The sequence below is a fragment of the Manis javanica genome, chromosome 2 (assembly GCF_040802235.1).
Source record: "Manis javanica isolate MJ-LG chromosome 2, MJ_LKY, whole genome shotgun sequence".
Lineage (NCBI taxonomy): Eukaryota > Metazoa > Chordata > Mammalia > Pholidota > Manidae > Manis > Manis javanica.
In genome coordinates, this window is record NC_133157.1 from 13,280,606 (window position 1) to 13,301,136 (window position 20,531).

Genomic DNA, 20,531 nt, shown 5'->3' on the forward strand with positions numbered 1-20,531 from the left:
TTAAACTAGTCATTTGTTTCCAAATTCATCATTCCAAATTTTGCTGCAAGTAACCAACTCAGCCAGCTTAATTTGTGAAACAAGGAAATAGAGGCTTATTTCTCTTAAATAAATAAATAAATACTGCTGTGACATACATGAATGCTTGTCCTCTCTACATAGCTAGAAATAGGCTATCTGGTTTAGTCAGTATGAATTTTAAGAGTCTTAAAATACTGGGAGATTGTTCCAATTTATACAGCTGACCCTTGAACAATGCAGGGGTTAAGGGTGCTGACCCTCTATGCAGTTGAAAATCCATGTATAATTTTTGGCTCCCCCAAAACTTAACTACTTATAGCCTACTGCTATAACAATTGATTTACACATATTTTATATGTTATATGTATTACATATTGTATTCTTACAATAAAGTAAGCTAGAGAAAATTTTTTGCAAATTATCACATCTCCCAAAAAGTTTTCTAATATATCCATTGAAAATATCTATGTTAAGTGGATCTGTGCAGTTCAAAACTGTTTTGTTCAAAAGTCAGCTATGCTTGAATCAACAGCCTGTAAGTACTCTTTTTTCACTTACTGCTCAACAATGAATATCATTATTTTGCTTTTAAAAAAACATTATCAATTTGAATAGCAGAAAATATCATACTCCTTTTGTAATCTGCTATTCTTTGTTTATTAATAATAATATTAAACTTTAAAATAAGTTTATTTGACCATCTGTATTTTTTTTCTGTGACCTGGAGTAGAGACATTTCTAACCTCAAATTTATGGTTGTTTTTTAAACTTACCAGTTTTATATTTAGACATTTGCCCTAAAACTACCTGAAGATTTTCTTCCTCTTTTTCAATATCTTGCTTTATAAGTGCAACTTGAGTTTTTTTTTCACTAATCTGGACATTCAGTTCTCCTTTTTGAAAACTCAGTTCTTCTAGGAGAGATTTTACTTCCTGTGGGGGGAAAAAACATGTCAACCCTCTCCACAAGATTATGAATGGAAATTACCTCAAGATCAGTTCTGTTACTAACTGTCCCATTTCATACAAATCCTAATTTGGCAACAAGCTCCTTTTTGTCTTTTATGTCAAGAACAGCACTATGTGTTTTTTTTTAAATTAAGGTATCATTGATATACAATCTTATGAAGGTTTCACATGAGCAACATTGTGATCTCAACATTCACCCATAATATCAAATCCCACCACCCCCACCGCATTGCAGTCACTGTTTATCCACATGGTAAGATGCCATAGAGTCATTCCTTCTCTTCTCCATGAGAGCGGCACTTACTTTACAGGAACATATTTCCATATAACAAGTAATAAAGTAACATTTATCTTCATTTAAAATGTGTATATAAAAAATACTATGTGCAAGGCAATGTTACAGGGGAAAAAAGCTGATTCAGATAAATCTGCCCACTTGGGGCTGAGCACCTTGTGGGGAAGGAACATGATCACAAAAGGCTCAGGTGGCCTAGGACACATGCAGAGTGCTGCCAAACTCTGAAGGGAAGCTCCTCTCTGGGCAAAGGAAAAGTCAGGGAAGTGTTAGTGGTAAGAAGCTGGACCATAAAAAATGGGTAGGATCTAAGCATTCCCAGAAATGGAATTCCTGGAGAAGAAATGGTACTGAGGAAGGCACAGAGGCAGAATACCTTGGACAAGTCCAGACAACATTATGGGGGGAGCCATACACAGTGATCATAGCACGGATACGTAACACAATGCCAAACATTACAGAGGAGTCAAGATCCAGGAATTTATGTTTACATTAGGGTGGTGGAACCAATGAAAGTATCTTAAAATAAATCTATAGCACTATCTACTGAAAAATATACCCTAATGTGATTGCACTTCTCAGCTACTTCCATTTCTCCCAGTCTCAGTGCTTCCTGGAGGTCAGCTTTGGCCTGGACCATGCTTTCCTGGAGTAGATGCAGCTCTTCCTTTTTAGGCCCTAATTGCCTGTCCAAGATGGCCATCTCCTGCTGCTGACCTGTCACCTGCATTGAACAAAATGGAAGAGGGCAAAGCTTGACAAACACATGCATCTTTTAGTGCTGAGATGGAGAGTATTTAGTCCAGATAATGCTTGTGAGGGAAAATTAGGAGCCAGCTTAATTCTAATTATCCTAGCTGCAAGAGTCAGGAGGGCCAGGCTGGGGTGGGGGGCGGGTGGTGAAGGCATAAAATGCCTAATAAAGTTCTTGAGCACACATACGTAAAATCACTCAGATTACAGCAAAAAACCCACAATATTACAATTACAATTATCTCCCAGGTTATGGTTTTCAAAGAACTTTCATATCTATACCTTATTCCATTTGACAACTACCTTGGCAATGGAAGTTAGGCAGGGATTCTTAAAATGTATTCATTTTGTAAATTTAAAAATTACTTAATATTTTAAGGTCATATATAATTGTTTATAGAAAATGCAGACAAGCAGAAGGAAGAAAATGGAAAATACTCATAACCTTCCCTTATCAGATGACTGCTTCTGTACTTTGGCATAGACTAAAAAAGCAAACACAAGTACTTATAAACACATTTAACATAGATGATCTCAGAGTGTATCCTGTTGTGAGACTCACTTCTTTTATTCAATAATATATGGAGATGGATTCAAATTTGGGTTGGACTCTACTCTTAGCTGCTAGGATATACAGCCTCACTTATGCTTTAGACTTTATTTTGTATTCTCCAGTATTTTCAACAATCAAACATGTATTACTTTTTTGTTTTGTATAATATAGTTGTTATTTTTTTTAATTAAGGTATCACCGACATACAATCTTATGAAGGTTTCACATGAACAACACTCACCCGTAGTATCAAGTGTCCCCCCACCCCATTGCAATCACTTTCTATCAGTGTAGTAAGATGCTATACAGTCATTCATGTATCACTTTTTATAATCATAACATGACTGTAGGTTTCAAAGCAGCATAAACTGGTTTTTCAAGGTGTCTGTTGCCATACCTGGGTTTTCAGCTCCTCCAGCTCTGCTCTCTTGGCCTGCAGGAGGATCTCTGACTCTTTAAGGACCTGCAGGTGGTGATCCTCATTGCGTTCTGCAGCCGCAATATCTTTCTGCAGTTTCTGCAGCCTATAAAACATCAGGAGTACTGCGGCAGGTCCAAAGGAAGACTGTGACCCAAGAAATGTCTTCCAGCACAAACCCCTTGAAGCCCAACAGAGCCCTTACTTACTCTTCTGTTAGTTTTTCCTTCTTCTTCTTTAGACACTGGAAGTCTGAGTCCTTCGCTGCAACAATGTTGTTTATTTCTTTCAAGATTTCTTCTTGTTCGATTTTGTGCTGCTCCAAATCCTTTATGTCAGCCTGAAGCAATCTAAAATAACATCACTTTAATCCCTCCAGGCAGCCTAGACTTAACATGCGTTATTTATCATAAAGTAATGATTATCCTCTTAAAACCAAACTTTTCATTCATCTCACCGACTACATCAATAGCTGAGGGATTCCACCTACCTGAGCTGCTGATCGGCTTTGACAAGGTTCACAGCAGTTTCCTGAGCTCTCCTTTCTAACTCCTCAGCATCTTTCTCGGTTTGCAATAAATTTCTCTTGGCATCAGTGAACTTTTCAACAGCATTTTTTGTCTAGGAAAGAAACTCTCATTAAAAGCCAGTTACCGTACTCTCTCACAGCTATTGGTAGTAGAAACTGTTACAACTGTTTTGGAAACTAAGACAATTCAGAAAGACTGATAAAAATGTTCCTTCATGGAACAAAACAGCAGCAGACTCACAGACTCCAAGAAGGGATTAGCAGTTACCAAAGGGGAGGGGTGGGGAAGGGTGGGCGAGGAGGGAGGGAGGGAGAAGGGGATTGAGGAGTATTACGATAGTACACACGGTGTGTGTGTGTGGGTTCACAGGGAAGACAGTGTAGCAGAGAAGACAAGTAGTGACTCTGTGGCATCTTATTACACTGATGGACAGTGACTTCAATGGGGCATGGGGGGTCTTGATAATATGGGTGAATGTAGTAACCACAATGTTTTTCATGTGAAACCTTCATAAGAGTGTATATCAATGATACCTTAATAAAAAAAATGTTCATTCACTTTGACTCTCCAGTTCTGAGGAAAGAATTCAGAAGTAAAGAACTATTACAACAAAGATGCTCATTGTATACTGAAATAATACAAGACTTGACAAACAATAGATTTAGTAAGTGATAATGCATCAGTATAATGGAAAACCATGCAGCTTTAAAATAAGATGACAGTGCAGCAACATGGAAGAATGTTAGTGATACTACGTTGGTTGAAAAAAATTTTTTTAATGGTATAAGCATTGTAAGAGCAACTAGTAACTATATCTGTGTCAACAAAGACAGAAAGGCTAGGCAAAAATAAAGTCATCTGAGGTTGGTGAGATTGTGGATGATCCCTTTTTACTTAAAAGTAATTTGTAATATGTTATTTTTTAAATGAAAGTATCTACCCAATTAAGTGGCACTGTAGTGATTTACTGTTTTTGTTGTTCTTTTAATTTTTTATTAAGGTATTATTGATATACACTCTTATGAAGGTTTCACATGAAAGAACAATGTGGTTACTACATTTACCCATATTATCAAGTCCCCACCCATACCCCATGCAGTCACTGTTCATCAGTGTAGTAAGATGCCATAGAGTCACTATTTGCCTTTTCTGTGCTACGCTGTTTTCCCCATGATCCCCCACACCATGTGTACTAAACATAAAGCGCCTCAATCCCTTCCTCCCTCCCCACCCACCCACCGTCCCACACCCCTCCCCTTGGGTAACCACTAGTTCCTTCTTTGGGTCTGTGAGTCTGCTGCTATTTTGTTCCTTCAGTTTTGCTTCGTTGTTATATTCCACAAATGAGGGAAATCATTTGGTATTTGTCTTTCTCTGCCTGGCTTATTTCACTGAGCATAATATCCTCCAGCTCCATCCATGTTGTTGCAAATGGTAGGATTTGTTTCTTTCTTATGGCTGAATAATATTCCATTCTGTATATGTACCACATCTTCTTTATCCATTCACCTACTGATGGATACTTAGGTTGCTTCCATTTCTTGGCTATTGTAAAAAGTGCTGCAATAAATATAGGGGTGCATATGTCTCTTTGAATCTGAGAAGTATTCTTTGGGTAAATTCCAAGGAGTGGGATTCCCGGGTCAAATGGTATTTCTATTTTTAGTTTTTTCAGGAACCTCCATATTGCTTTCCACAATGGCTGAACTAGTTTACATTCCCACCAGCAGTGTAGGAGGGTTCCCCTTTCTCCGCATCTTTGCCAGCATTTGTTGTTCTTAGTCTTTTCGATGCTGGCCATCCTTACTGTTGTGAGGTGATATCTCATTGTGGTTTTAATTTGCATTTCCCTGATGATTAATGGTGTGGAGCATCTTTTCATGTGCCTGTTGGCCATCTGAATTTCTTCTTTGGAGAACTGTCTCTTCACATCCTCTGCCCATTTGTTAATCAGTTTATTTGCTTTTTGGGTGTTGAAGCCTGTAAGTTCTTTATATATTTTGGATGTTAACCCCTTGTCGGATATGTCATTTACAAATATATTCTCCCATTCTGTAGGATGCCTTTTTGTTCTGTTGATGGTGTCCTTTGCTGTACAGAAACTTTTTAGTTTGGTGTACCCCAATAGTCCATTTTTGCTTTCATTTCCCTTGCTCAAGGAGATGCGTTCAGGAAAAAGTTGCTCATACTTATATTCAAGAGACTTTTGCCTATGTTATCTTCTAAGAGTTTTATGGTTTCCTGACTTACATTCAGGTCTTTGATCCACTTTGAGTTTACTTTTGTATGTGGGGTTAAACAATAATCCAGTTTCATTCTCTTGCATGTAGCTGTCCAGTTTTGCCAACACCAGCTGCTGAAGAGGCTGTCATTTCCCCATTGTATGTTCATGGCTCCTTTATCATATATTAATTGACCACATATGGTTGGGTTTATATTAGGGCTCTCTAGTTTGTTCCATTGGTCTATGGGTCTCTTCTTGTGCCAGTGCCAAATTGTCTTGATTACTGTGGCTTTGTAGTAGAGCTTGAAGTTGGGGAGCATAATCCCCCCAGCTTTATTCTTCCTTCTCAGGATTGCTTTGGCTATTTGGGGTCTTTTGTGATTCCATATGAATTTTAGAACTATTTTCTCTAGTTCCTTGAAGAATGCTGTTGGTATTTTGATAGGGATTGCACTGAATCTGTAGATTGCTTTAGGCAGGATGGCCATTTTGACAATATTAACTCTTCCTATCCATGAGCATGGGATGTGTTTCCATTTATTGGTATCTTCTTTAATTTCTCTCATGAGTGTTTTGTAGTTTTCAGGGTATAGGTCTTTCACTTCCTTGGTTAGGTTTATTCCTAGGTATTTAATTCTTTTTGATGCAATTGTGAATGGAATTGTTTTCCTGATTCTCTCTCTGCTAATTCATTGTTAGTATATAGGAATGCCACAGATTCCTGTGTATTAATTTTGTACCCTGCAACTTTGCTCAATTCAGATATTAGATCTAGTAGTTTTGGAGTGGATTCTTAAGGGTTTTTTTAATTACAATATCATGTCATCTGCAAACAGGGACAGTTTAACTTCTTTCTTGCCAATCTGGATGCCTTGTATTTCTTTGTGTTGTCTAATTGCCATGGCTAGGACCTCCAATACAATGTTGAATAGAAGTGGGGAGAGTGGGCATCCTTGTCTTGTTCCCAATCTTAATGGAAAAGCATTCAGCTTCTCACTGTTAAGTATAATGTTGGCTGTGGGTTTGTCATATATGGCCTTTATTATGTTGAGGTACTTGCCCTCTATACCCATTTTGTTGAGAGTTTTTATCATGAATGGGTGTTGAATTTTGTCGAATGCTTTTTCAGCATCTATGGAGATGATCATGTGGTTTTTGTCCTTCTTTTCGTTGATGTGGTGGATGATGTTGATGGATTTTCAAATGTTGTACCATCCTTGCATCCCTGGAATGAATCCCACTTGGTCATGGTGTATGATCCTTTTGATATACTGTTGAATTCTGTTTGCTAATATTTTATTGAGTATTTTTCCATCTACATTCATCAGGGATATTGGTCTGTAATTTTCTTTCTTGGTGGGGTCTTTGCCTGGTTTTGGTATTAGAGTGATGCTGACCTCATAGAATGAGTTTGGAAGTATTCCCTCTTCTTCTACTCTTTGAAAAACTTTTAAGGAGGATGGGTATTAGGTCTTCACTAAATGTTTGATAAAATTCAGCGGTGAAGCCATCTGGTCCAGGGGTTTTGTTCTTAGGAGGTAGTTTTTTGATTATCAGTTCAATTTCATTGCTGGTAATTGGTCTGTTCAGATTTTCTGTTTCTTTCTGGGTCAACCTTGGAAGATTGTATTTTTCTAGAAAGTTATGCATTTCTTCTAGGTTATCCAGTTTGTTAGCATATAATTTTTCATAGTATTCTCTAAGCACTGTAGTGATTTTACAAATATTCCATCCACATAGATTCTTGCTGTACACTAGGTCTTATATTAAGTGAAACCTCATTAACCTGAAGATGATTTAATTATGGCTGAGAAACACAACTACTAAATACTTCTGAAGTATTCAAAATCTTCCTTGACAAGATTTGGTAAACCCAGCATTCTTTTCTTAAAATATCAACTTGGTTTCTTTTTCTGTCTTGAGTAAGAGGCTTAGAACAATGTCCCCAAAGGTCCAAAAATAGAGTTTGGTTTGCACTTGGTTGAGTGGTGACTCACCTTCAGCCAAGAAACCTAAGTTTTGCAGTTGCACTAAAATCAGAGGCATTTGTATGTTAAACTAGTCTTTAAATATCTTGCGTGGATGCAAAAGCATTGGCAAGCTCCCAAAGAGCTTGCTATTTCACCATACTTCTTTCCATTTCAGATAGCTGGTTTCTGACAGTTTCATCAGCAAAGCATTGTACAAAACTCACCACTTACTCCAGAAAGCTATATTTCTAAGTTCCTTTTTTCTCCATCTATTTCTAGGTTTTAACATGTCTGGCATATTCCTTACAAAACACAGCACCATCTCCTTCCTTTTTTATTCTCAGCAAGCTGCCTCCCTGAGTCATTTTGGGAGCATGAAGAGTGGGAGGAGCTTATTTACCTCAGTTCATTTATTATCTCTGCTAATACTGGTATCATCAATTTTCTTTTATATACCGATACCTTTTTCTCTAATCCTGCTCACACCATTTCCTCTCACAGTAATCTAACATTGACAGAAGAAGGAACTCATCATATGAAAAGAGACTAGGACATTTTTTCATTCTTATTAGATCCATCACTCATAGAAATTCTCTAATAAATCATTTCAGCTCCAGGGTAATAGATTTTTGTTCATTTAAATAGATCCATGTTGAAATATCAATATAAAAATAATACTTCCTGAGGTGCTCCATGTGAGTATGGGACTTTTTTATCCTGGAATTCTCATCTAACTATAAAAGCTCTTGTGGTGAGGCATAACTTGGCTGTGTGACCCTGAGCTAGTTGCCAGTCTCTGTGAACTACATCTGTGAACTGGGCCAACAGCCATCTTACAGGGTTGCTGGGAAGGTTAAATGAAGGATATTTATTAAAGAGCCAATGTGTGGAACAGTAGGGGCTCATAAAATGTAGCTCCTTTTCCTTAACTTCCTTCTGTGTTGTAGTCTCAAGAATACTTTCCTGGACCAAAAAATACTTGATTTTATATCATTATCAACTTGGTGAACAAAGCAAGACTAGGAATCTTCTGAGACCCATTACTGCTTATAAGAATATAAGATTGACCTATTTAATAAACAGAGATATCAGAGCCCAAATAAGTTCTTAAAAGACACACAGGAAAAGGAAGTGGGGTGTGTAAGGAACTAAATGACTTCAGGAGCTTTAAATGTGCCACTTCATTTAACTCATACTGAACACCTAAGTCTTCTTAGCCTAAATTTCTAGAAGAGGAAAGCAAAGCCAGCAACGTAAGTGACTTGCTCAAATGCTCACAGCTCCTTAACCAGCACAGTCCAGCCTGGAACAGCTGTCTGACTTGGACGATTATGCTTTAGCATGTTTTCTTTCTAATCCTTCATGCTGATGACAGTAAGCTGTCTCACCCCAAACTACAACAAAACATACTTTATCCTTTGTGCAGGAAAGTTCACTCTCAGCCTCCGCCAGCAGTCGGTCAGCTTCCCTGAGCTCTGCTCGACGTTTTAGAAGGGTATTCTCAATGCACTCAATTTCATCTGCAATATCTTCATGGTGTTTCAGTGATTTTTCTATTTCTAGCTCATTCATAAGACTCTCGACATCTCCATCAATGAAGTCTCTGAAGAAATCATGTACACACACATTAAGAAGTTTTCAATGTAGACAATATAGATACTTGCAGCCTAAATGATAGATACACAATGATTATCTAATTTTATAGGAGAAGAGATGGGAGAGACAGTTACATCTGATTATATTCAAGGTCTACATTTACCTTTTTATCCAACATAGCATACTGTTGATGGTGAGTGTATAATACATATAATGTATGATGCTTTTGTTTTGTCCTTTCTAATATAAAGATTATCTTTTTTGTCAGCACTTGATCAAGACAATACTGATACCACATTCTTCTGTGGTATAAAAAGAAAAGAAACTACTACCACAATAATCATCTACTCCTTCAAAACTACTCTTCAAGGCCCAGCTCACCAACTGTCCCTATTACCTAATTTTGTCATTTACTCTGTTCTGCTGCAGAAAAATTATGGTGACAGTATTTGACAAATCAGAAGGCATAACACAGGATTTGGTAATTCAAGGGTACCATATCAAAATTTTCTGAAAACGGGACTATGAAAGAAAAACATGAAAATAAACTAAACATATTAACATATGCTTCTTCTTTAAATGAAGGCATGCAGGGAGTGAGGGAAAGGGAGGATACCTGGCATGTTTTTAGCCAGGGCAGCTGGAGAGAGGGATGGTTGTGCCATTCTCCAAGAGGGACTACAAGAGCTGATTTGGATTATTGGCCAAAAGAACTTAGACCTGCACTGTGTAAAATGGTAACACCATGTGGCTATTAATTAATTTAAACATGATTGTATGCCTCAGTTTCATTAGCCCCATTTCAAGTGCTCATAAGCCACACATGGCTAGTGGCTACCATTTTGGACAGCTAGCACATTTCCAAGATTACAGAAAGTTCTATTGTACAACACTGATATAAGTTAGCTTAATGAACTAGTATCACAGTCATGTGAATTACGAAAACAAAGCGACTAATAATTACTTTCGCTGTTGATGTTTCTGGATGGTTCTATGTAATTCTTCTACTTCATGTTCTAAGTCTTTCTTCTCTTGCAAAAGACCATCAATATTACGATGTAGCTCTTCCATTTCTTTCTCAGATTGCTGTTTGGATACTTTGATCCACCGTTCCTGTTTCTTTGATTTTAAGTGCTGCATTATGTCTTCTAATCTAGAAACTTCATTCTCCTGAACAAAGAAAATAAATGTAATACTGACACATCACATGATGTTCCTTTCCCCTCTTTCCTGACAAAAGCTGATGTTAACTGTGGTTAAAGTAGTATCTATGAATTTGAAAATGGTGGTAGCTTCTAAGACTTTAATATGAAAAGAAAATTAAATCAAGTCAATTTTTTCACATGCCATAGATGAAACTGATGGACCAACAAAGCTTTAAATTTTTCCACCAGTCCAACTGTCCAAACATTCACCAAGCACTTCTTATGGATAATTTCTGCCTCCAGAGTTCAGCATCTAGCAGAAGAGACAGATATAGAAGTCTCTTTTTTGGGCACATGGGAAGGGAATGGTCTGAGAAGACTGCCCAATAGAAGAGGAGTTCTGAAGAATAAATGAAATGAGAAAGGCTTAAGCTGAAGAAATAACTTGTAAATATATAGGGAGTTATAAAACTATACCTAGGAAATTACAGAAACAGCTGGATAATATTGGAGGGTAAAAGAACCAGCTTAACAGATTATCAAACGCTGAAATAACAATTTTTATAAATACAATATGCACTGAAAAACTACAGGATAATGTGAATGGCTACCATTTTTAACCATGTAAATAAACACAGTCCCTCTGAAACTAGTCTGACCTATTGATATGGGCCTGGTGGCTTGGCACCAGGTATCTTAGTCCTTTATCTTCCTCTCAATCTGCTGACAGGGAAAGTTAAAAATAAAGAGCTCCAAGTATCTTGAATTTGAAGGAGGAGTTTATAATGTGTTTTATTTTCTTTAGAACAAAAAGCTTATAAAGTAAGCCAGTGATTTGGAAGCAATCATTTCTTGGAATCTAGCCTAAGAAAAGAATATTAAATACACTAAAAATTTGCACATAGTTAAGTCAACTATACTGTCTACATATAAAGAAATGTCATGCAGTCATTAAAATATTGCTTAAAGAAATGTCATGTGGTCATTAAAATATTGCTTAAAGAAATGTCATGCGGTCATTAAAATATTGCTTGAAGAAATGTCATGCGGTCATTAAAATATTGCTTAAAAATATTTGTAAAAACACAGGTAAAGACTCCATCCAAAACTACTAGAACTAATATGTGAATTCAGCAAAGTTGCAGGATACAAAATTAATACACAGAATTCTGTTACTTTCCTATACACTAACGATGAGCTAGCAGAAAGAGAAATCAGGAAAACAATTCCATTCACAATTGCATCAAAAAAGACTAAAATACCTAGGAATAAACCTAACCAAGGAAGTGAAAGACCTATACCCTGAGAACTACAAGACACTCCTAAGAGAAATTAAAGAGGACACTAACAAACAGAAATTCATCCCATGCTCTTGGCTAGTAAGAATTAATATTGTCAAAATGGGCATCTTGCCTAAAACAATCTACAGATTCAATGCAATCCCTATCAAAATACCAACAGCATTCTTCAAGAAACTGGAACAAATAGTTGTAAAATTCATATGGAACCACAAAAGACCCCGAATAGCCAAAGCAATCCTGAGAAGGAAGAATAAAGCAGGGGGCATCTCGCTTCCCAACTTCAAGCTGTACTACAAAGCCACAGTAATCAAGACAATTTGGTACTGGCACAAGAACAGAGTCACAGACCAGTGGAACAGAATAGAGAGTCCAGATATTAACCCAAATATATATGGTCAATTAATATATGATAAAGGAGCCATGGATATACAATGGCGAAATGACAGCCTCTTCAATAGCTGGTGTTGGCAAAACTGGACAGCTACAAGTAAGAGAATGAAACTGGATCACTGTCTAACCCATACACAAAAGTAAATTCAAAATGGATCAAAGACCTGAATGTAAGTGACAAAACCATAAAACTCTTAGAAAAAAACAGACAAAAATCTCTTGGACATAAACATGAGCAACTTCTTCATGAACAAATCCCCCCAGGCAAGGGAAACAAAAGCAAAGATGAACAAGTGGGACTATATCAAGCTGAAAAGCTTCTGTACAGCAAAGGACACCATCAATAGAACAAAAGGACATCCTACAGTATGGGAGAATATATTAATAAATGACATATCCAATAAGGGGTTGACATCCAAAATATATAAAGAGCTCATGTACCTCAACAAACAAAAAGCAAATAATCTAATTAAAATATGGGCAGAGGAACTGAACAGACACTTCTCCAAAGAAGAAATTCAGATGGCCAACAGTCACATGAAAAGATGCTCCACATCACTAATCATCAGGGAAATGCAAATTAAAACCATAATGAGATATCATCTCACACCAGTAAGGATGGCCACCATCCAAAAGACAAAGAACAAATGCTGGTAAGGATGTGGAGAAAGGGGAACCCTCCTACACTGCTGGTGGGAATGTAAATTAGTTCAACCATTGTGGAAAGCAGTATGGAGGTTCCTCAAAAAACTCAAAATAGAAATACCATTTGACCCAGGAATTCCACTCCTAGGAATTTACCCTAAGAATGCAGCAGCCCAGTTTGAAAAAGACATATGCACCCCTATGTTTATTGCAGCACTATTTACAACAGCCAAGAAATGGAAACAACCTAAGTGTCCATCAGTAGATGAATGGATAAAGAAGATGTGGTACGTATACACAATGGAATATTATTCAGCTGTAAGAAGAATACAAATCCTACCATTTGCAACAACATGGGTGAAGCTAGAGGGTATTTATGCTCAGTGAAATAAGTCAGGTGGAAAAAGACAAGTATCAAATGATTTCACTTCTGTGGAGTATAAGAGTAAAGAAAAAAACTGAAGGAACAAAACAGCAGCAGACTCACAGAACTTAAGAATGGACTAACAGTTACCAAAGGGAAAAGGACTGGGGAAGATGGGTGGGAAGGGAGGGACAAAGGGGGAAAAGGGGCATTACGATTAGCAGACATAATGTAGGGGGTGAAGAGCATGGGGAGGGCTGTACAACACAGAGAAGACAAGTAGTGATTCTACAGCATCTTACTACTCTGATGGACAGTGACTGTAATGGGTTATGTGGTGGGGACTTGATGATGGGGGGAGTCTAGTAAACATAATGTCACTCATGTAACTGTAGATTAATGATACCAAAATAAAAAAACAAAACAAAACAAACCATAGGTAAATGCTTGTAACATTACATGGGAAAAACAGAATACAGAATTTGTGTATGATAAGACCTATGAAAACAAAGAAAGCATAGTCATTAATCTCCACCAAAACCTTGCTGTATGCTGCTATTACATGTGGGTATAGACAAGCACACACATATACATATATGTGTACAAGCACAAGCATTAGTATGTGAATATATCTACACAAACACATTAATTTAGTATGTAATAAGCTTTCTAAAAATGGTTAATTTCTGGACTGAAAGCAAAGCATTTTTATTAAGAAATTGGCTAATCCACGTTTGTAGGCTGGCTTGATACTCTAAATCCTGTCCAGAACAGTATTTTAATAAGAGAATGTTCGCTCGATTCTAAACATCAACCTTACACACACACTTCTGGGATATAATCCATTCTTAAATAGATCAACTCATTAAATGTATAGCCATATGCCATCTCCCATGGGAGCAGTGTGGACAGGTGTCTTTTCACTTACTAAGTAATGGTGTTCCGGGACATTGCAGTGCAGCACGCCCAAAGGGATGAGGGGCACGGAGAAGTTGGGGGGTGGAGGCCCATACACAATGGGGACCCCAGCAGGAGGTGGGCCATAAACAACAGTGCCAGGGGTGAGAGGCTGGCTATTGTTTGTCAACGGGGGAGGTGGTGCATACAGGGCCATGCCCTGGGGTACAGGAGAACCATCGGGAAACACGGTATACATCATGTATCCAGGAGGAGGCACAAATGGACAGTCCTCTTGGTCATCCAGATCGCTCTCTTCCTGGCTGTCTCCTCCACTGTCTGCATCTTTAAATAAATAAACAGAAGAGTGTTTAACCCCCATGGCTTATTAGGTAAACCAGTTTGATAGAGAACAGAGGCATTTAGGCCAAGATACCAGAGATAAGAGAATAAACTTCTGTAAAAAATGTCAAAAGCAGACTAAAACAGGGATTCAAATTATTTTCAGTGGCTGATTCTTGAGTTTTTCTTATTATCTGTTGCTTTGTTTTTTTCCCATCTTCATTCATTCACTTATGCAGCAACCATTTGGGTGCCTACTTTGCACTACATAAAAGACCAACAAAGATGTGCTGGGAGGTCCCACGGCTCTCAGCATGTACCACTATCAAGACATACAACACTAGGTACGGTGCTGGTTTACCTACTTACTTTTCCTGCAGGAACTGTTTACCACTGATGACAGAGAACCTAGTGTCCTGCCAGGCACTCAATAAATAGCTCCTGAGTGAGCAAATTCTCAGATGGTGATATTTCCACCTTACAGATTAACAGTCTCAGAGAAATTAAATAATTTGTTTAGAATCACACAGCTACCTAGTGAAAGAGCAAGGATTCACCCTAAGTCTGATCTTCCCCTAGGTGCTTTGGAAGACAGATCTTTAGCATTTCATTTTAGTCAAGTAAATTGATGCCATAACCTTGTATCATGTAAACTGCTACACTCCAGCAGAGAAACCAATAGAGCTGCTCAGACTGCCTGGGTAAGACAGGGTGGAGGAAGGCTCCATAAAAGGAATGTTGTTTGAGGACCTGGGTTTTGGTGAAAGAGGAGTAGGAAGAGGTTTGGCAGAGGAAGGAAAGACATTCCAAGTGGGAGGCTTAAAACATGGAGGTTTAAGGAACATGACACGCTGTGACATGCAGTTGCATATAGCTGACCTATAGGAGAGTGATGAGAGGTAAGACAAGAGGTCACAGGCCAAACAAGATCAGAGAGAGCATCACAGAGCAAGCTAAGAAGTGACCGTGTCTTATGGATTTCAGGGAACCAAAAAAAGCTTATTAAATAGGAAGAGAAATGCAACTTCTCATATGTGATTTAACTTACCTCTATTTGAAAACACTTTATGTAATCCACTCCTGATGGGAGAATAAACCCAGTATCCTGAGGCAGGCGGAGGTCCACTGCCTTCCTTCCCATCCTGCCGCCTAGGATGTGGTTTTCTAACAGGAGTTGAGGCTGTGTACTTTAGGCCAACACCAGAGTCCTTTGTAGCCTGGGAGCTGTGGCTGGAAACCTAAAATGAATGACACATTTTACACATGAAAAGGCTGATTTGGGAAGATGTCAAAGTCCACAGCAAAGTTGATATGTAGCAAAGTTGAGAAAGAACTGGTTTCTTTTCACATATAGGAATCTTCAGTTTTCACAGAAAGAAGTGAGACACGATTACATGGTCATGTAAACTGCCTGGGAGTCACCTTCTCTTCTCCCATACTCATCTTTTCTGGTGGTTTCTCTTCCTTTGGCTTGTCCTGGATGGCCCAGCAACTGAGGCAAGGGAAACCAGTGAACTTTCTAGGCAATCTGGAGACATCAGTCTCGTGCTGCCCTGGGAGCTTGGCATGGCTTTTAAGTCACTCAGCTCCTCTCCCACTCCTTCCCAACCAAAGGTCTGTACTCCAAAACATCACTCAGCTCAGGCTTACAATGTTCCCATCAACAGCCCTGGTTGTTAGCTTCCTTTACATTCTGGGAGGAGGATCTCAGATTCTGCTCTTCAGGGTCCTGATTAAGTCTACACAGCCGTGGGATCTTACTGTGTTGGAGTCGCTTCTCCCTGATTGTTGCTCATCAGCTGACTCAGCAGGAAGTCACCCAGCCCCTATGCTTTGGATGAGTGCCACTTATGGTCTTCTCATTTCCCATATTCAAGCTCCATGCCCTGACCTTTCTGTCTCCTAAATATCGCTCAATCCCTTCTTCTCCAGTTCCATTGCTCTAGCTTTGACTTCCTCTATCCTTCACCTGAATGAGTTCAAACAGTCCCACAAAGAGTTCACCCACCACAAATCCAGCTTCCAACTCAGCCCAATTATTCTTCCCAAACTACAGCTCTGAGCATTTTACATACAATCTTACTTTCCCAAGGCCTACATAATTAAGTACAAGAGATTTTGAGGCCCTTTTTAAAAAAGCATGACCTCAAAATCTACTTTTCCAACTCATGTTTCACTGTTCTCATCCAACCTGTGAGCCCCAGAAGACTACCGCCATGGCTAAACCAACTCTCTTTTTCCACACAAGCTGTTTCCTCCCTCCTAAACAAGTGCTGACTTGAGGATTCTAAGTGCTTACTTCACAACCCTGCTTGTGAAGCCGTTCTCCCTAAACTTCTGCATGAGATGAATCCTTAACACGTCTCCACCACTAGAGCACACAGGCCAAGTCTGTTGTCACATGCATGTCACTTTTTTGTAATTAACTGGTGTGTCTGTTCCCCACGAGTACACAAGCCCTTTGAGAGCAGAGGCCGTATCATTCATCATGGTACCCCACCACTGCTTAGTACTTGATCTAGACTTCAGTAAGCACTGAATGAATGTTTGTTAAAATGAAATGAAATCCAAGCCCCTATTTTTCTGGCTAAGTCCCTGTACAATTCTATACCCATTTTCAGCAGGCCTTCTGGGCTCAAGTCACCTTACCCCCTTATAGGATCCTCATTTAGGGACACCACAACATACCACTTGAGCATGATTGGGTAATTGCCATATTCCCTGGGAGAGCCCTATTATCATGTCAAATATTAAAAACAGTTAAGAACCTCAATGCATGGCTTAGCCTAGATATGTTGTTCTTGATATATGTTCACAAATTTGGGGAAGGAAACATTGTTACACTTTCTTCAAGAAAATTCAAAATATACTCCCAGCACCCCAGAATTCCTACTTTTGATGATGGTGGTGGCATGAAGTACCAATAGCCTCGTCTTTTGAAAGGATCTGCCATGCTGCTGATGTAATCATTTTGAAAAGAAACATCACGTCGGAGAGCAGCAATTTCTTCCAAAACATTTTCAAAGCCCCCTTTGTTATCTGTAAAGGAAAGTTATTCTATTAAGTTGGGTATAAAATCAACTACTTCCTTTCTCTCTCAAAATACAAAAGTGACTCCATGAGAGCCAATGACTTCAGTTCCTAAAAGCTGGCATTTAGCCTGCCTTTTGGTAATAAGGCTTTGCTAACACTTAAAGAGGACAGACATATCCCTCTGTTGTAACTTGGAGAGAGACAAAGAAAGAAAATATACAGATTTGTAAACATTTTTCTTTTGAAAATACAAAAATAAATCTGTCTCTTTGTAATCAAGTCCTTTAATACTGCACTTGCATAAATGTTTTTAAATTCTTTGTTTTTATTAAACTAATTATCATAGTTACATAAATCAAGCATGGAATTGATCTGGAACAGTTAAATAAATTTGCCACAGGTTAAAAACATAAACAAGACAATTTGATTTTAGAACTACCGAACCACTACCAAAATCAAAGCACAATACTTTACCAGCCCCAGTGAGGTCAAGTAAATTCCACAGCCTTGTGATCTCTGTCCTTTGTCTCTCCATTGTCTCAGTCAGTTTCTTGATTTCTAGTGCCTGTGAGTTTGTTTCTCTGGTGTCTACATCTACTTTCTCTATCTCAATTCGAAACTATTAAAAAAATCACATACAAAAGTTACCACTGAATATTCTTTCCCAGATGCACTTATTTTTGTCACTTGATTGTAATTCTATAATATTTACTGATACTTTGCTAATGAGGAAACCACCTGACTCCTTATATTTAAATTGTACTCTGCCTGGCACACAGTAGAGGATAAAGTACTGACTGACTATTGATTTTACTTCAAAATTCTTTGAGATGTCACCTTCAGTGATTCAGTTGTTTAGGAACTTGATAAGGACCAATAAGAAGGAAGTCTCAGGGAACCAGCACTGACCTGCTCCTCTTTATCTCTGAGAAGATTCTGCAGGAGTTCGATCTCTGCTTCTGCTCGGGTCAGATCCCTGACTGCTTGTGCTGCCTTTCTGCTGAACCTCTCTGTTTCCTGCAACTCCTGTTGGAACAGAGGTATAAGAAAAATACCATTCCTACCATAGGTTGTATTCTTTATTTCTTTTTTTCTCTCAGATTGATTCTTCTGTTTTGTCAGATTGCCTGCCAGGCTATCCCACATGTGGCACCACATCTAACCTCGCCCTGTGCTTCCATCACTTGGGCAGCCTGTACCACCCTCTGTGGGTGCTAAGTGGGCAGGGTGTTGCATCTGAAAGAGCAAGGGCTAATTTTTTTTCACTGTTCTGCAGCTGTCCACGACTACTGTCTTTCTGGACTTTCATGGTTAGATTTTTCTCTCATAGGATCTCTTGTCTTATTCTCGTTAGCATTTGCCCCCTATAAAGACTATAAGAGTCATTATATCTGTCAGGAGTGCTAACAGTCCTGTGAAGTAACATGATATCTGACTGCGCAAGATGAAAAGTTCCAGGTTAAAAAGGATTATATGGCAAGACTTTATCAATAATACAAGTTGATATGTTTTTGAACTGCAGTTGTACTGGTAGAAGCTTGTTCTGTACATGTGGACTCACCTCTGCTCGCTCCTGGTTAATTTTCATTACAGTTCCATGGAGGGACTTTAGTTGGTCTTTGGCAATGGTGAGCTCAGCTGTGGCTAGCTTATCAGAGGCAGCCACAGCTTTCTTTAGTTTCTTCAATTCTTTATCTAAACCAAGACACTGCTCCTGAGATTTGGCATCTTCAAGTTTCTTCTAAAATAAAGGAAACATTAATTAAACAGATGAGTCTTTGGTAGCAATGAATTAAGATGTAAGCTCTATCTTACTGTGCAGATGGACAATAACTGCAATGGGATGCCGGGGTTGGAGGGGCTTGACAGTATGGGTTAATGTTGAAACCACAATGTTGCTCATGTGAAACCTTCAAAAGACTGTATATAATTGATATCTTAATTAAAAAAAAAAAAAAGATGTAATCTCTGTGAGGGCTGGGACTCTGTTCACTGCTACATGTCCCGTGCCCAGAATAATACCTAGTACAGAGTAGGTGCTCCATAAATATTCACTGAGTAAATGAACAAATAGTCATTTCAAAGCTGTGCAGTAAACTTAGAATGAAATCAGTCTTCTTAATCAAGAATCTTAGTGATCACAGATTCATTCATTCTTTGGAAAAACACTTCTTTTTTTTAAAAGAGCTAAACAGAGACAAATCAGGTAGGGCCTCATGGCCTGAGAATTTTGGTCTTTATCGCAGAAACGATGGAAGCTACTGGAGAGATGGGACATGTGGGCTCCGACGAGAGCTGATTCATGTGTTTGAAAGAGCACGTTAGCTGCTCTGGGAGCTGGGTCAACAGTGGAAGGTTAGGTGGTCACAGCAGTGGTCCATAGGAAAGTTGATGGCTTGATGGCTGGATGAAGGTGGTGGCATCAGAGATGGGAGAAGTATATATAATGTAATCCAGATATATTTTGGAGGTAGACTCTATAGGATTTGGGAACTGATGGGTTCCCAGTGAAGTATGAAGCAAGTCATTCACTGAGGCTGGGAGAAGGGAGAGGGTAGGTGTGAGGCATGGGAGACTGAGCATACCAGAGAGAAGGGAAGCGTTCTATTTGAAGTTAGGGACCAAGAATTTACAGTGATACTACTATGCCTGGATGGGTGATTTCTTTCTTCAGGAATACTTAGCATGGCTACAAGCTCACATAAAGCAGATGCTGCAGTTCTGTCAGGGAAGTAAGACAGAAGAAAAGGGCCAGGAATTTGAGGATATTTGCAAAAATGGTTAGAGTGATAGATCATGGAATTTAAGTTAGGTAAGAAGGAAAGTAAAGACAGGAAGGCTAACAGACAGAAAAGGGGGGGGGGTGCTAATGAACTAGGGTTCTCTATAGAGTCAGAAATCATCAGCATGGGGGTGCTACCAGGGTAAGAGCTTATGATCAGGGTGGGATGCTTCATTCTCTGATTTCAGACGTGGTGGGTACAATTTCTGAATTGGACAAGATCTAGGATATGACAATGGGAATAGGTACTCAAGGTGGGATGGAGAAGCTCAAAGAGAGGCCAGTGCATTAGAAAGGAAGATG

At 38.7% G+C, this 20,531-nt stretch overlaps 1 protein-coding gene across 15 annotated transcripts in view; it reads right to left on the bottom strand.

Annotated features, from left to right (window-relative positions):
- The window catches only part of CNTRL (centriolin), an 83,365-nt gene that overhangs the window by 15,911 nt on the left and 46,923 nt on the right, over positions 1–20,531 (bottom strand). For all 15 annotated transcript variants that reach the window (XR_012126499.1, XR_012126503.1, XM_073225404.1 and 12 more), the window contains 13 exons: positions 19,008–19,187; positions 18,356–18,472; positions 17,921–18,065; positions 17,307–17,452; positions 15,462–15,651; positions 14,103–14,416; positions 10,294–10,499; positions 9,144–9,336; positions 3,500–3,630; positions 3,219–3,359; positions 2,989–3,115; positions 1,845–2,009; positions 795–954 (listed from right to left, as the gene is read on the bottom strand). Coding sequence is in view for 13 of the 15 variants with exons in the window: in XM_073225404.1 (XP_073081505.1) it covers positions 795–954; positions 1,845–2,009; positions 2,989–3,115; positions 3,219–3,359; positions 3,500–3,630; positions 9,144–9,336; positions 10,294–10,499; positions 14,103–14,416; positions 15,462–15,651; positions 17,307–17,452; positions 17,921–18,065; positions 18,356–18,472; positions 19,008–19,187 (2,215 nt within the window). In the remaining 2 variants the exon portion in view is untranslated. The remainder of the gene's footprint in view (positions 1–794; positions 955–1,844; positions 2,010–2,988; positions 3,116–3,218; positions 3,360–3,499; positions 3,631–9,143; positions 9,337–10,293; positions 10,500–14,102; positions 14,417–15,461; positions 15,652–17,306; positions 17,453–17,920; positions 18,066–18,355; positions 18,473–19,007; positions 19,188–20,531) is intronic.